Source organism: Choloepus didactylus, chromosome 11 (assembly GCF_015220235.1).
Source record: "Choloepus didactylus isolate mChoDid1 chromosome 11, mChoDid1.pri, whole genome shotgun sequence".
In the NCBI taxonomy this organism is placed as follows: Eukaryota; Metazoa; Chordata; class Mammalia; order Pilosa; family Megalonychidae; genus Choloepus; species Choloepus didactylus.
Window position 1 is genome coordinate 58,976,490 of NC_051317.1, and position 15,062 is coordinate 58,991,551.

A 15,062-nucleotide genomic window follows, 5' to 3' on the forward strand; every position below is an offset into this window, starting at 1 on the left:
TATAGTTGTTTTTTGGATGGGAATACAAGTTGAGAATACGGTTAACACCAGTATCCAAAAGTCATGGGTGAATTCCAAATCTTACTGGTTTTCATCTTTGTTTCCTCCTCCTCCTCTCCACCTGCTGAAGAAATGTTATAAGCAGTTAAATAACCAAGAGATTAGTTGCTAAAGAGAAAAGTGAATGAAAGCCTAAAAAGTTGTGTATCTAGAATTAGAATCTTATACTCTGCCTGTCTCCAAAACCAGATTTGAGGAGGCCCTATAGTCGAAGCATGGAGTGGACCTTAGACAATTCATAATCCCTTGTTACCCCTGGGTCAGCAGTGAACTCACTTCATTAACAGACAATGGCAGAGTTGACAGAGATGAGCAGGATTTACATTCTGAGTCTGCTCAAAAAATAAGTGGTTATTGTTCAGAATAAATTTAATGTGGTTGCAATTCAGACAGACTTCTGTTCTGGTCATTGTGTAATTTTTGGTTTTGCTTTCTTTGAACGATCCCTCTTGCAGAGCCGAGAGTTGGACTGGGCATCGGTGCCTGCTGCCTGGCTCTGGAAAACAGTCCTCCAGGCATCTACATCCACAGCCTCGCCCCAGGATCGGTGGCCAAGATGGAGAGCAGTCTGAGGTATGCTGTAAACCTGATAGTTTACGGTTCTGCATGTTTGCGAATATGGGAATATGCACACGTTAAAATATCTGCTCTGTTCCATTCCTTTGTGGGATTCTAAATCTTTGTACTATTTAAAATAGCACAGCCAGAATGACAATTAATAGCAATTCCATGTGAAAACCTAATATAAATAAAATTTGTTGAATTAGACAATCCTCGATCTTGTTGTAGCAGCTGACTTGACCTATTTTCTTCTATTTGGACTCAGAAGCTGAGTTTCAGAAACTTGACAAAATAGAACTCTGCAGATAGCTATGATTATCTAAATATTTTCTTCCACTTTTATACTCATTTATGTAAAATTTATGTGAGATATTGGGAAGTACTCATAATGGTTCAATACCATTAGGCTCAAAAGAGTTCTGATATGATGCCTTTGAATGGGAGACCATTATTATTAAGTTTTATCTCTTGAACCTTTTCTGTTGTTTTCACTAGTTTTTGAATAGTGATGTCTCAAGGTAGTGATGTCTAGGGGCTTTTTGTCTGAAATCTCTGGGTGTCTGATTTTTTAATCTAGATTATTTGGTTGTAGCATTGGAGAGATGTATGGGTATTCTGATTATACAGGAGATGTGTAGGTGCTCTCTTTATACAGTAATTGCAATGGGTCTGTGACCACCAAAACTTCACAAGAATATAAACATATTGCACAGAGCACCCTGTGCAAACAGTATCACATTTCTCCCCTATAAGCTTCTAAATCCTTGGGTGGATGAGGAATTGTCAAAATGCCATTCCTTGAGGTTGCCGTTTTTGGGCCCTGTTAATAGATTATATTACGTTTTTAGTTAATCATCACAGTGAATTTCCATAGGAAAAAAAAAATAGCAAATCATCTAAAGTACTTTAAAGAAAATATACTTTTAGAACCCAAGGAAAAAAATCCTTTAATGACATCCCAAGATGATGTTTCTTTCTTGAATGGTTCCATATGTCTGGAGGCTGCCAAATGAACATTCTTCAAACCCCATATAAAGAGTCTTTGTTCCCTCACACTGAGTTCCCTCCCTATAATTTCAAGTCAGAATGGGCAACTTGTCCCCAACTTCTCATTTGTGCAAATTTGAAACATTTTTACAACTTCTTGGGTAACCTTTGAGCTTCAGATATTTCCTCCTTAAGTTATATTACAATAATCATTTCAAGATGGCAAGAAGAAAGAAACTGATGGTGGCCGAGGGGCTATCCGTGGTGATCAAGAGCCAGGCAGACCAAGTTCAACAGTGTGACCTTATCTATAAAATGGGAAAAATAATATCTATTCAAAGCCTTGTATTGTAAATTGCCTAGTACAGTGCTGGGCATATAATATGTGCTCAAGAAATGGTACCCTTCATTGTCCTTATTATCGATTTTATTTATCTTTACTATTTCTGAGAAAGTTGGTACATAATGTTAGTACTAATAGCTTTTGCAATTTCAAATCTAATTTGAAATTATTTGAAATCTAATATGAATGTGTTACTTTTTTGCATGTACACAAAGATGAAAGGATATAATTTGCCTCTTTAAAATATTCAGGAAAAAATTCTTATTATAAACCTCTTCCAGAAGGTAATCTTTCAAAAAGCTGTTACCACAGAGTATTGGTTCTGTTGCCCTTCCTAGCCGCGGAGATCAAATCCTGGAAGTGAACTCTGTCAATGTTCGCCATGCTGCTTTAAGCAAAGTCCACGCCATCTTGAGCAAATGTCCACCAGGACCCGTTCGCCTTGTCATCGGCCGTCACCCTAATCCAAAGGTGAAGTGTTTCATACTGTTCTGTTTGGAAGATGACTCGGTTATCTGTCCAGTAGCAGGAATACACTTGGACTGGTCCCTCTTACTCATTCTTATGACCAGGCATACTCCTTGGCGAAAGAGCTCACTCAACTGGGGGTGGGACTCAGCCTGTGGCCACATCGCCAAAGTAAACTGGCACACATGGGGAACATATCATTGACCTGGACTTCTTCAACCTCCCACTCTTACTAAATGAAAAGCCCATTTTGACAACCTTATTGTCGAATATAAAATTTAGCCTGGTGGAAGATAGGAGAGCTGGGTTCTGACTAACCTCCAGCTAGCTGTTTGATCTCTGGTGAGATACTTAACCTCTGGTTTTCTGCATCAAGAAAACATGAAAGCGTTTGGATGAGACAATATGTTATGACACTTACAGTTTTAAGATAAGGGATCTTTTTTTACTGTAATCTTTTGTTTGCCCACATGTTGGAAATGCTCTCATATTTGAGTTTGATGTGAAGTAGTTAATTTTTAACATGGGTTCAGTGAATTTTAAACTGTTTTCTTTCAAGTAAGAAATAAGAATTATCACGACTGAAGCAGTATAAAAGTAAATTCTTATAGTTGGAAAGATGACAATTTAAAATTTGAATTAAACTTGGATAATATTCTTAAATCACTTAAATTAATAATCTTTACATCTCTATAGAATTTATAGAGTGGTAAATTCTTCAGGCACTCTTAAAGGAAAAATAAATGTCTTCAGATTTGATGAAAATTTCCTTCTTAATGTTCTATAAACTGTTTGTTGGGTCAAAAAATGCCTATTTATCTTGTCAAGTGACTATCTCTAGCAAATTCAGAAAAATGAAAAGTTGGCTTTGCAAACCAATTGCTTATTCACAAATGTTATCTTTTGAATGTTTCTTCTATCAATATTGAGGGAAAATAAAACCCAGCATTTCAAAAAACTATAATGGAGAAGTTATTTGTTAAAACTATTCAATATTGTAGAGCATGTTTTTCTGTCTGATGGACCAAGTTCTCAAGTCTTATTTTTAAATTCACACTAGGATCTTTCCCATTACCTACTCACGCAAATGTTCTGAATATACCTAAACAGCATAAATACACATTTAAATTCTCGAAGCCATGACATTCTTCTATGTTCACATTCTCTAACACTGGGTTTGCTTGTTATGCTAAAGACACATTCTGAAAGTGGGGAGTCCTTTGTTGATTTGTCTAATTTGGACTCCCCCATGGGAAAGAAGAAGCACTACATACATCACATGTGATCATGACCCAAAAGAACATACAAAATCAGTGCAGCTCATCCCATTTTCTGGTTGTGTAGATATTCAGAGAGTCTCCTGTTGAGATGAACCATTAAAGGACCTTTCTTTTTTACATGCTTTACGTAGTAGGGAAGAGGGAATATCCTTTGAGTCCAGTGTTAGCAGCTCACCCATAGGTACAACCAGTGTGTGTGAACCTGCTACTGAACAAAAGGGGCAGAGGCCCCATCATGGCCCTGGGGTAAACTAGGATGGGTGAGATTGGAGGTGTGGGGAGAAGAGGGAATCAGGAAGGCTATCAGGCATCCAGACAGTTAAGAAAACAATTCCATTTGCAATAGCATCTAGGAGAACAAAATATCTAGGAATAAATTTAATTAAGGATGCAAAAGACTTGTGTACTGAAAACTGCAAAACACTGCTGAAAGAAATTAAAGAAGACTTAAATAAATGGCAAGACATCCACATTCAGGGGTGGAAAAATTAACATTGTTAACATGTATCGGTCAGAAGGGGAGACCTAAAGAGATGTCAACCCACTCCAATACAGGTGTCAGAGTTGCCAGCAAAAGCTCAGCTCACACAGGCTCTGACAGAAAGACATTTTACTCACATAGAGAAGAGACAGAACAAGGTCAGCTTCACTAGTGGGTGTCAGTTTCCTGCAGACAGTGGGTCTCAGTCTGTGGGAGGTACAGGGAGGTCATCCGTGCACCGCACCCCTGTCTTGTGTTTGTGCCCCATAGTGGAGGAACCCCACTCCCTCCCTGCCAGGAACAGGTATACTAGTGGGGTGTGAACTGGATGTCATAAAACATGCCCACCAGAGTCAGACTTTCTCCAGTGCATATTTACATGTGCTTCAGACAATAGGGGGAGGACTTAACCAGCAGTCCCTTTACCTACTAGGGGATTATGTTTTATCCCTCCAGACTGACGCCCCTGGTCCTGAGCTCAGGATGTATTTGTGGGTCCCAGGGAAAGGCAGCCGACCTTGCTAGGACTGCCCCCTACCACAATATGTCAATATTACCCTTGGCAATATATAAATTCAATGCAATCTCTATTGAAATTCCAGCAGCCTTTTTTGCAGAAGTGGAAAAAATGATCCTCAAATTTATATGGAACTGCAAGGGACCCTGAATAGCCAAAACAATCTTAAGAAAGAAAAGGGTTGGAGGACTCACATTTCCCAATTTTCATGAGTGACATGGTACTGGCACAAAGATATACAAAGAGGTCAGTGGAACAGAATTGAAGTTTCAGAAATAGACCCCCATATCTATGGCTAACTGTTTTTTGACAAGAGTATTTAATACATGCAGGGGGGGAAGAACAGTGTCTTCAACAAATGGTGTTGGGAAAAAACTGGATATCCACATGCAGAATAATGAAGTTAGACCCCTACCTCACACCATATATAAAAATCAACCCAAAATGCATCAAGGACCTAAATGTAAGAGCTTAAATTATAAAACTCTTGGACTATAGCATGGGACAACCCAATTTAAAAATGGGCAGAGGACTTGAATGGCGATTTCTCCAAAGATGATATACAAATGGCCAATAAACATATGAAAAGATGAGCAACATTAATAGCCATTAGGGAAATGCAAATTAAAACCACAATGAGATGCAACTTCACGCTCACAAGGATGGCTATTTTTTTAAAAAATGGAAAACAAGTGTTAGGTTGTAGAGAAATTGGAACCCTAGTGCATTGTTGGTAGGAATGTGAAATGGTACAGCCATTTTGGAAAGCAACATGGTGGTTCTTCAAAAAGTTATACATAGAATTACCATTTTACCTGATCCCACTTCTAGGTAAGTACCCAAAGAGGGTGAAAACAGGGTCACAAACAGATGCTTGTACACCACTATTTATAGCAGCATAAATATATAGTAGCCAAAAGCTGGAAACAACCCAAATGTCCATCAGCAAATGAGTGGGTAAACAAAATGTTATACATACACACAGTGGAATGTTATCTGGCCATAAGAAAAAATGAAGTTATGAGACATGCTGCAACATGGAAGAACCTTGGGAACATTACACTTAATGAAATAAGCAAGACAAATAAGACATACAAAAATTGTATATCACTTACAAATTCAAAGAGATAGAAAGCAAATTGGAGGTTACATGGGTGGAGAAGGGATGGAGTGGGGGAGGAGTTTTTGTAAAACTAACATAAAACCTTATTAGAGGATTGATATTTCTTAAGGTAACAGGGTTTCAATTTTATTTATTATATTTTAGAAAATTGGAACTCTGGCTCTAAGTTTACATTTGATTTTTTATAGTACCTAATTTAACTGCAATTATAAAATTATTTGTAAAAAAAAAAAAAAAGACAGTGAAACAGACTATCCTTTCCTGTCTCCCTCTGGCTTTTGTAATACAGATTGTCAGTTAACCCTTAACCTAAATCAAATTTGTTCCCTAAACATTTATTGAACATCCACTGGGTGCCCCAAGTGCCAGGACTACACAGATGAAGTGGAATGTACCTCTACTCAAGGAACCTACCATCTAATGTGGGGGGATTTTAACCCAAAGTCCATAGATCCTTATGGGGACTCGATGATCAAATTTGGGGATGTATCTGAATTTATTTCTGGACAGTGTCAATAGTTTGTGTCAAATTCTCTGTCACTCATGGCCCCAAAAATGTCAGGAGCCATTTTGTTGGGTGTGAGGACATTACTGTTGCTAGATAGTGGAAAGCAGGGGCCGAGTTTGAGGGGCCTCTGCATCTGGCTGACTCTCCTCCTCTTCAAGACCACCTTTGACCTGACTGGAATAGTTCCATAATTAAGGCCTAAGATCCCACTGATTTTTCTTCAGGGTCAGTATCACACTTTTGATCCATACTGAAGTTAACCACTAAATCGTTGGCCTTATTCAGCATCATATCTCTTCTGTACTTCTGCAGTTGCTTTTTATTTTTTCAAGCTAAACGCAGACACCTCAGTAAGTGCAACTGAATGTCCTCAGCCCACTTCTGGCACTATTTTTGGTTATTTTAAGTACTTGAGGTAAAGATTATTTTTAAATTAGTTTATCTCCAGCTTTGTAATCAGGTTATATTCAACAAAATTTAGCCCTTTTCTTTTAACAATTCAGGAGCTCATTAAGAACATTTGCTCTCACCCATGCCCATAATACAGCCCCACCCTTTATATTATTTGATTCTATCCTTAATGGTCCCACGTTGCTGTTGCTTGTTGGGTGTCGGACACCATTTTAAGTGTAGCGTCTCTGCCAAGAGACCTTGGGGGTCCCCCTATGTGTCAAGCCTGATATTTCTTTAGTGCATTGGCTTTGCAGCATCATTTTTAGTGTCTCGGTGATGTTTGTTTGTTGTGCTAGTTCTCTCCAGTACACGTAAGTGTGATGGAGCTGTGACTCCTTTCCTCTATCTGAGGATGTGATGGTAACTACAGTGCTTGGACAAAGAGTGCCATTTGACTGGTTCAAAGTCAACTCCACTACACTTTTTAAAGATTGTTTCTTCTTGCCTACCCGTATTCTCAAAAATGTCTAACCTAAAAATTTCTTGAATAAATATCATGAATATAAAACCAAGTCCTGCCTTTTACCTTTTTCCATTTTTTCCTACTTGTCACTTTCCATTTTTCTCCTTTCTGTTCCGTAGTCCTGATGCCTCCTCTTTGAATCTGTTCTCCTTTATTCCACTGCTGTCTCCATGGTTTTCCTCAGGTCACTTTTGACACCATTTTGCCTCATAGTCACGCAGGAGCAGTTCTCACCTCCTTCCTCAAGGGGCCCCATTTGGATTCCACCACCCACATCGCCTCGTTTCACTTCAGGAAACAGTCTAGTAGGCTGTGGCTGACCTAACACATCCCTCAGCAACATGATGGAAAACTGAATCCTCAGCAGTTTATCACCATCCGCTCCAAGGCATGTCAGACTTCAGAATCCTTTCCGTCATAACACGGGTCCTGATCTAGTTGGAGATCTGCTTCATCTCAGCCCCAAAGTGTCTGTCTAATTTGTCCATCCAATCAAATGTCAAAATAGCATTTTGGTGCAAAGCATAATAATACTGATAGACTGGAACCCATTGAACACGCAGGCTGATTTGTAATTCTAGCTACAGGGAAATGGTCATCTGTGATGGTATTGGAGATGTGTCCAGCCAAACCAAATTTCAGTGTGTGGCTTTGTTTGTGTGTGTGTGTGTGTGTGTGTGTGTTTTGGCTGGTTTCATGTTTGTTCCTAGGGAAACATGGTATTCTTAGTTGTAATATCATACTATATTTTTCTTTTGGTCAGGATTCCATTTTGCATTTAATGTATTTTGGTATCACCCCAGCAATTCATACTAATAGTACATATGGATACTGAATGTAAGTGCTTCCTTTGTTTTCATCTTGTTCCAAGATAAATACCACAGACATTTTCTTTTCCTCTGTTTTTCATAATGACCAGAGCAGTGGCTGCTCTATTGGGATAGTCAAGCCCTCTAGGTCCAGACAAGCTATGATTTGGACCTGCTCAGGTAGCAGCTTCTAGCTTGTGTTAAGTAGAATAAAGTAATAGAGGTCCATTTAAAAATTGATCCTGGACCTTTCAGCATGATTAAAGTTATCCAGAAAATCTTTCACTCATTTCAAACCCCAACCATTTTTCCCCCCACTCAAAAAAAGCAAAAATGCAAACACTGAAAGGTCAGTATCAAGAAAATTATTAACCACTATTTAAACTGATATTTTTTTTAATTCAGTTTTATTGAAATATATTCACATACCATACAGTCATCCATGGTATACAATCAACTGTTCACAGTACGATCATATAGTTATTCATTCATCACCACAATCTATTACTGAACATTTTCCTTACATCGGAAAGAATCAGAATAAGAATAAAAAATAAAAGTAAAAAAAGAACACCCAAACCATACCCCCCCATCCCACCCTATTTGTCATTTAGTTTTTGTCCCCATTTTTCTACTCATCCATCCATACACTAGATAAAGGGAGTGTGATCCACAAGCTTTTCACAATCACACTGTCACCCCTTGTAACCTACATTATTATACAGTCGTCTTCAGGATAAGCTGTATTTTTTCTGGCTCATTCCTATAACATAATCCAGTGCTGTATGCACTTATGTACGTGTATATGCCTGTGTATGTGTATACACCTGTTTTCTTTGCTGTGAAGTCTGTTAGAAGGTATTTCATAAAGGTGGTGATATACCTGTTAAATTAAAATGTAATGTTGAATTCTGTATAAAAATATTTAACTTTTAAGACAAATTACTGTGCTTTTCATTCAAATATTGTTTGTGCTAAATGTTATTTTAGTTCACAAAATTACCATTCTAAGTTGAAAATACTCTTGCCTTTGAAAAAGAAACTCTATAAAATTTTCTAATTGTCTTTTTATTATGTTTATTGAGTAACAGATACAACAGAAAATTTCCCATTTTAACCACTTATATACGTACAATTTGGTGGCATCACTTACATTCATAATGTTGTGCCACCATCATCACCATCCGTTACCAAATTTTTTCATCACCCCAAACAAAAGCCCTGTATCCATCAAGTAACACCCCCCATCCCAGCCCCTGCTAACCTGTAAGCTACTGTGCTTCTATGAATTTTACTTATCCTAGTATTTAATATACATGGAATCATACAATATTTGTCCCTTTGTATCTGGCTTATTTGTCTCAATATGATGTCTTCAATATTCATCTGTATAGTAGCGTGTCAAATCTTCATTCCTTTTTATGGTTAAAAAATATCCCATTGTATGTACATACCACATTTTGTTTATCCGTTTATCGGTTAATGGGCACGTGGTTTGCTTCCACCTTTTGGCTGTCGTGAACAATTGGGTATATATGTGGATGTGGAATTGCTGAGCCATATGGTAGCTCTGTGTTTTACTTTCCGAGGAACCGCCAAACTGTTTTCCACAGCAGCTGCATCTAATTGTCTTTTTTTTTCTAATTGTCTTTTACAATACCATATACATCAGTATATATCAGGCTTCAAAAATCTTTCCATGAATAATGACAGTCATGGATAATAACACATTGAAAAAAAATCTATGAATTACCACAATACCAATAAATATAGAAAGAATAGCAGACTTACAAAACCACTCTTTTGAAAACTTCATCGTAATAACTGATTCACTCAAGAATAATCAATGGATGCTAAAACCGCTGGATAAAAATATAATGGGGAGCAGATACATGGTCTCAAATTATGTAACCACAGAAAACTCATTAATGACCAAAAAAAAAAAAAATTCAAGTAGAGAAATGTGGCAAACTCCACCCTAATCAAGAGGTCAGAGTTATCACCAATAAGCAGACAAACTGACACAGAATGCCTCTTTGCACTGAGAAGGAAGCAATTTGTGTAGCTTTTGTGCCCCCCCCAAAAAAAAAAAAAAAAAACATAACCTGAATTCAAGCATGAGGAAACTATCAGACAAATTGTAATTAAGGGTTTGGATTGGCTCAGACTCTTCCAAAATATCAGGGTCGCAGAAGAAAAAGAAAGGCCAAGGAATTGTTTTGGATTAAAGGAGATTAAACATGCATGACAAGTAGATCCTGGATTAAATTCTAGATTGCCCCCCCAAAAAAAACTGCTTTGAAGAATCACTCTGGAAAGAAGTTGGTCCCTGACAGTCTCTGTGGGTTCACAAGAAGATAAGGAGCTTGTTCCAGAAAGTGTAACAGTCATATCACTAAGCACACTGTTTAGGTCATAGCAAGTCATTGTTGATGAAGGAAGCCATGTGTTGATTTGGGTTCTGGAGGGAATTCCTTATCACAGGCTAGCATGAAGCATTTAGTGAACTGGTTCCAGTCTCCAGCCACGCTCCAAGTACTACATCTGAAAAACAGTATTGTGACAATTGGCTAAACTTGCATATGAGATGTATTTTAGACAGTAGTTCTGTATCAGTGTTAAAGTTCCTGAGTTTCATAATAGTATGATTATTTAAGACAATGTCCTCGTTCTTAGGCGATACATGTTAAAACATTTATGGGTGAAGGGTCATAATGTCTGCAGCTTTCCCAAATGGTTTAGCAAAAAGCTCCTGTGTCTGTGTATAAAGAAAGGGCATGTATGTCAATGTGCAAGACATTAAAAATCTAGGTAAAGGGTATACTATTCTTATACTACTCTTGCACCTTTTCTGTGGGTCTAAATATTTTTAAGTAAAGTTTGAAAATGAGAAGCAAGTGTCTAGAGAGAGGCAGATATCAGCCATGTTACTATCGGTAAATCCTAGCACCCAAATGCTTTGCTTAATGAACTCAGCCACCAGTTAACAGTCCTGTTATCTAAGTATTGTTTGAAGCAATCCACTGACCCAGCTGTACCTCTGACATGCCCTGAGTTATTGCTTCAAGGATGGCCATAGTCTTTGACCCTGTGTTTTGCTTTTTCATTTGAACTCAACGTCTGACTATGATTCTAACTACTTTTATTGGGGGAAATAAATAAATTAAACCATCTAATTTGTGTTTTCTCCTGAAAATCAGGTTTCTGAGCAGGAGATGGATGAAGTGATCGCACGCAGCACTCATCAGGAGAGCAAAGAGGCCGGTTCCTCTCCTGGCTTAGGTACTATAATTGCACATTTTCATTCAACATTCAGGAGAGTTTCTCATTAAGTTCCCCCTGGGGGAGTCCTCGGTGCAGTATTATTGTATTCTTAGTAATTATTGGGTTTGGTGCAAGTCGCTGTCAAAGATATACTATGTTCCCTCTTAGGTCCTACTTTTGATTTCTGCAGTTACTTAATATGCTTCATTAAAGATCTTATCTTGCATGCTTCTTATACTACTTTAAAATACTTTCCAAAAGTGAGTTAGCATTTCACGTGTTTCACATGAGTAATCTGAAACGTTAGCGGTGAGAACGAAGTGATAACCAAATTATCAGTTGTTTGGTAGATGCAGAGAATTGTCCCTCTAAAAACCTGGCATTCTTTACATGAATTTAAAAGTTGCAACTCAAATATGATAACAGAGGCTGCAAAAATCATGATTTTCCCCTTCTCAAATGAAAAAGTTCAGGCAGAGAAGGTCTGAGATAGTACGAATTTCATATGTATTTAAACTCTGCACCATTGCATCAAATTTTAAAATGGTTTCCTGTAGCATGGAACCTCAAGGGCTTCTTCAAACACTTCTGAGCTCGAGATTTTTCTGATGTTAAGATTGATGTTCAGGAGGTAAAGGCACTGAGACATGAGTTATCGGTTGTCAGAGGAAGGGGGAGGCATAGCAGTTTTTGGCAGCCATTAAATACATTGATTATTTGCATCCGTAATTAATATATTTAGAGTGGGCACAGCCATAATAGGCTCTTTATTCAGTCAGTTCATTATCCTGATTTGCCTGAAAGCTGTGCTCTCACAGTCTCAACATTTCTTCTCGATCACTTATAAAATAGATTGTATTAAGCCACAATCCTTACGCCCAAGATCTGTTTGCCCATGCCATATAACTTAAAGTCTAAATGCTGAGACTTTTCATCCTTCTATTAAAAACTAAAATAATCTTTAGCCCTCTCCCCGGTTCTAGATTGCCCCCCAAAAATTCGTGTGTTTCCTGGATGGTGTTCATTTGTTCATTCAAGTATCTTTCAATCCATTCAACAAATGTCCCTGAACACTTACTTGATACCTGGGGTGACCCTGGGCACTGGGAGGCAATACCCAGACTAGTGGACGGTTCTGCTCTATAGGAAGTTAAAACAGTTGAGGAAGAGAGATGAAACACCTCCACTTAGAATCAAATTATACTACAGATGTGGAAATTGATGTAAAGGGAGAAGAATGTACTTTTGAAACTCAGAAGAAATGATTCCAGCTGGGATCCTCATGGGGGTGGCAGCATCTGAGTGAGGGCCTGCAGGATGAGCAGAATATTGGGGTGGGATGGCTTGGAGTTGGGCATCCAGGTAGGCTGCAGGCAGGTCTTTGGCTGTGCACACCACCCATCCGTGGCAGCCAAGCCAAGGGAGTGATGGCGGACGTTTGGCTCCTTTTCTAGTTAAGGATGTGAGCCTCTTTGTGATTTGACAATATGCTGGATTTTTCCCCTAACAGGTACCCCCTTGAAGAGTCCCTCTCTTGCAAAAAAGGTGAGTCCAGGTTCACTTGTTTCTCCACCAATTGATTCCCGGAGCCTGAGGTTCCAGCCTGTATTTCTTCCTAGGAGTCCTTTTGCCACTTGATACAGGAAACAGCAACAATGCTAATAGGAGAACAAATTTACAGATGTGTGTTTCGTTTACTGAGTATTCCTCCGGGAAAAGAATGGTGCAACAAAATAAAAGAACTGAACTGCAGTTTGAAAAAACTCCTTTGTTTTCAAGCTGCTCCACCAAATAATGCCCCACTCCCCCGCACCCCCAACTTCCTTGGGACCCACAGCTTAAAGAAGCCCGTACCATCCTCAGCTGGGAATTTGCTAAACCCCAGTGGATCAGGGCGCATGATTCAAACTCCCCTGTTTTTTGTTGTTTCATCAATAGCTGGACCAGCTTTGAATTTCATTGTTTTCCTACACACCCCACCTACCTCCACAGTGCTTTTCCTGGGATGGTGATACACTGTTGCTGTGGCTGATCATTCCCCCCAAATTTTTGCTACCTCCAAAAATCTCTAAAACCTTGCTGGCACAACAGTCAGCTTTTCATTCATTAGTTGTGTAATTCAGCCATCCGAAAGTAAATGGATGGGGTCTTTACTATCACAGCCGTCTCCTATGGCCATGGCTTGGAACAATGTGCTCTGGAAAGACAGGAAGTAATTACTGTTAGAAATAATCCTCTTTGGGTGCTCCTTCTTCAGTCATCCAACATTCTCTTCTTTCAACAGGACTCCCTTATTTCTGAATCTGAGCTCTCCCAGTACTTTTCCCAAGATGTCCCAGGCCCCTTGTCAGACTTCGTGGTGGCTGGCTCCGAGGACGAGGATCACCCGGGAAGTGGCTGCAGCACTTCCGAGGAGGGCAGCCTGCCCCCCAGGGCCTCCGGTAAGCAGGGGAGCCCCGGGGGGCCCCGGGCTCTGCATTCCAGGAAGGACCCCTAATCGAGTGTCTTCTGACTCCGCACTGGAAGCTGTGTTAGCTTAAACAGCAGCGTGCTTTCATATAAAAAGAGACCTGGAAACTTGCTTAGGTTAGGTAGAAGCCGCCTTTCTACACTGACTCAATATAGAGTTCTTTCTTAGAAAACATGGCTGCCAGGCCACTGACTTCTGCAGTAAATGGGCAGGGTGTGCCTTCTGTAACCAGGTGTTACAGGAAGCTCAGCAGAGCCCCGTACATGCAATTTACCAATCTTCAGCCTGAATTTTACAGCATCAAGACTAACTGATGCCCTCATGATTTAGGGGAATCCCTGCTAAATTTCAGGTCCTTTCCCTCCCTAGGCCCTAATGCAATTCTTTCTAGAAGTCTGTAAGTGAAAGATTCAGAAGTCTAACAGACAGATGTTATCCAAATGATTTTTTAATCTCTTTGAATATCTGTCCAAGATAATAGAGGCAATAATTTCGTGGGAACCCGCTGATTTCTCAGGCTTCCACTGGTGTGATTTTCTTCCTTTTATTTCTAATGTCTGAGCCATAAAAATCCTGTGTATTAGGCGAGAGGGGAGATGATCACGCTGGCTCCCATTTGGAGCAGAGTCGATGAGCTTCCTGTGTTCTCTGGTAGAAACATTTCAAAGTGGAAGCACGTGTCATTTTTTTACTACAGTTGGCAACATAGAGAGCACAGAGCAGCCTGTGTTTTGATTCCCTTGCCTGGTTGGAGTTTATATAGATTATTTTTGAGAAGTGGGTCAGCTCAGGCTTAACTGAGGTCTAGGCACTGACATGCCAGTTAACCCATTGCCCCTTTTTGCAGACGAGGGGCAAAGAGGGGCTGAGAAGGCCTGGTGTGAGGGGCTTGCCGAGGGTCCTGGGTGCGCCTTGGAAGGAGGAGCTCAGCTGCAGCATTTAGTGGCACCCCCAGCAGCGCGTTAGACACGCCAGAGTGGAAAAATCGTAGGCTTCCGTCTCTAGGCAGCACGGGTTTACTTTAGATAAGCAATCCAGAAGTTAAAAATCCAGGCTACTTGCTTAACATTGACCATCCCTAGTTTTTGGACAGTTGGACAGATGGAGAAGGTAACTGACTTTCTCATGGTTACTTTGAATCTAAATGAATATGTGTGGATTAACACCCAAGGGAGGCCAGGAGGACGAGGGGAGAGGGAGGTGGATGTCCACCACGTGGGATCTCAGGAAGTCCACTCCTTTAAGCCAGGGTCCCACGGCCAGAGGTTGTGCCTG

At 39.7% G+C, this 15,062-nt stretch overlaps 1 protein-coding gene across 9 annotated transcripts in view; it reads left to right on the forward strand.

Annotated features, from left to right (window-relative positions):
• PDZD2 (PDZ domain containing 2) overlaps window positions 1-15,062 on the forward strand; it is a 410,031-nt gene that overhangs the window by 361,449 nt on the left and 33,520 nt on the right. For all 9 annotated transcript variants that reach the window (XM_037798732.1, XM_037798731.1, XM_037798734.1 and 6 more), the window contains 5 exons: window positions 516-633; window positions 2,290-2,422; window positions 11,254-11,335; window positions 12,828-12,862; window positions 13,602-13,758. In XM_037798732.1, the coding sequence (XP_037654660.1) occupies window positions 516-633; window positions 2,290-2,422; window positions 11,254-11,335; window positions 12,828-12,862; window positions 13,602-13,758 (525 nt within the window). The remainder of the gene's footprint in view (window positions 1-515; window positions 634-2,289; window positions 2,423-11,253; window positions 11,336-12,827; window positions 12,863-13,601; window positions 13,759-15,062) is intronic.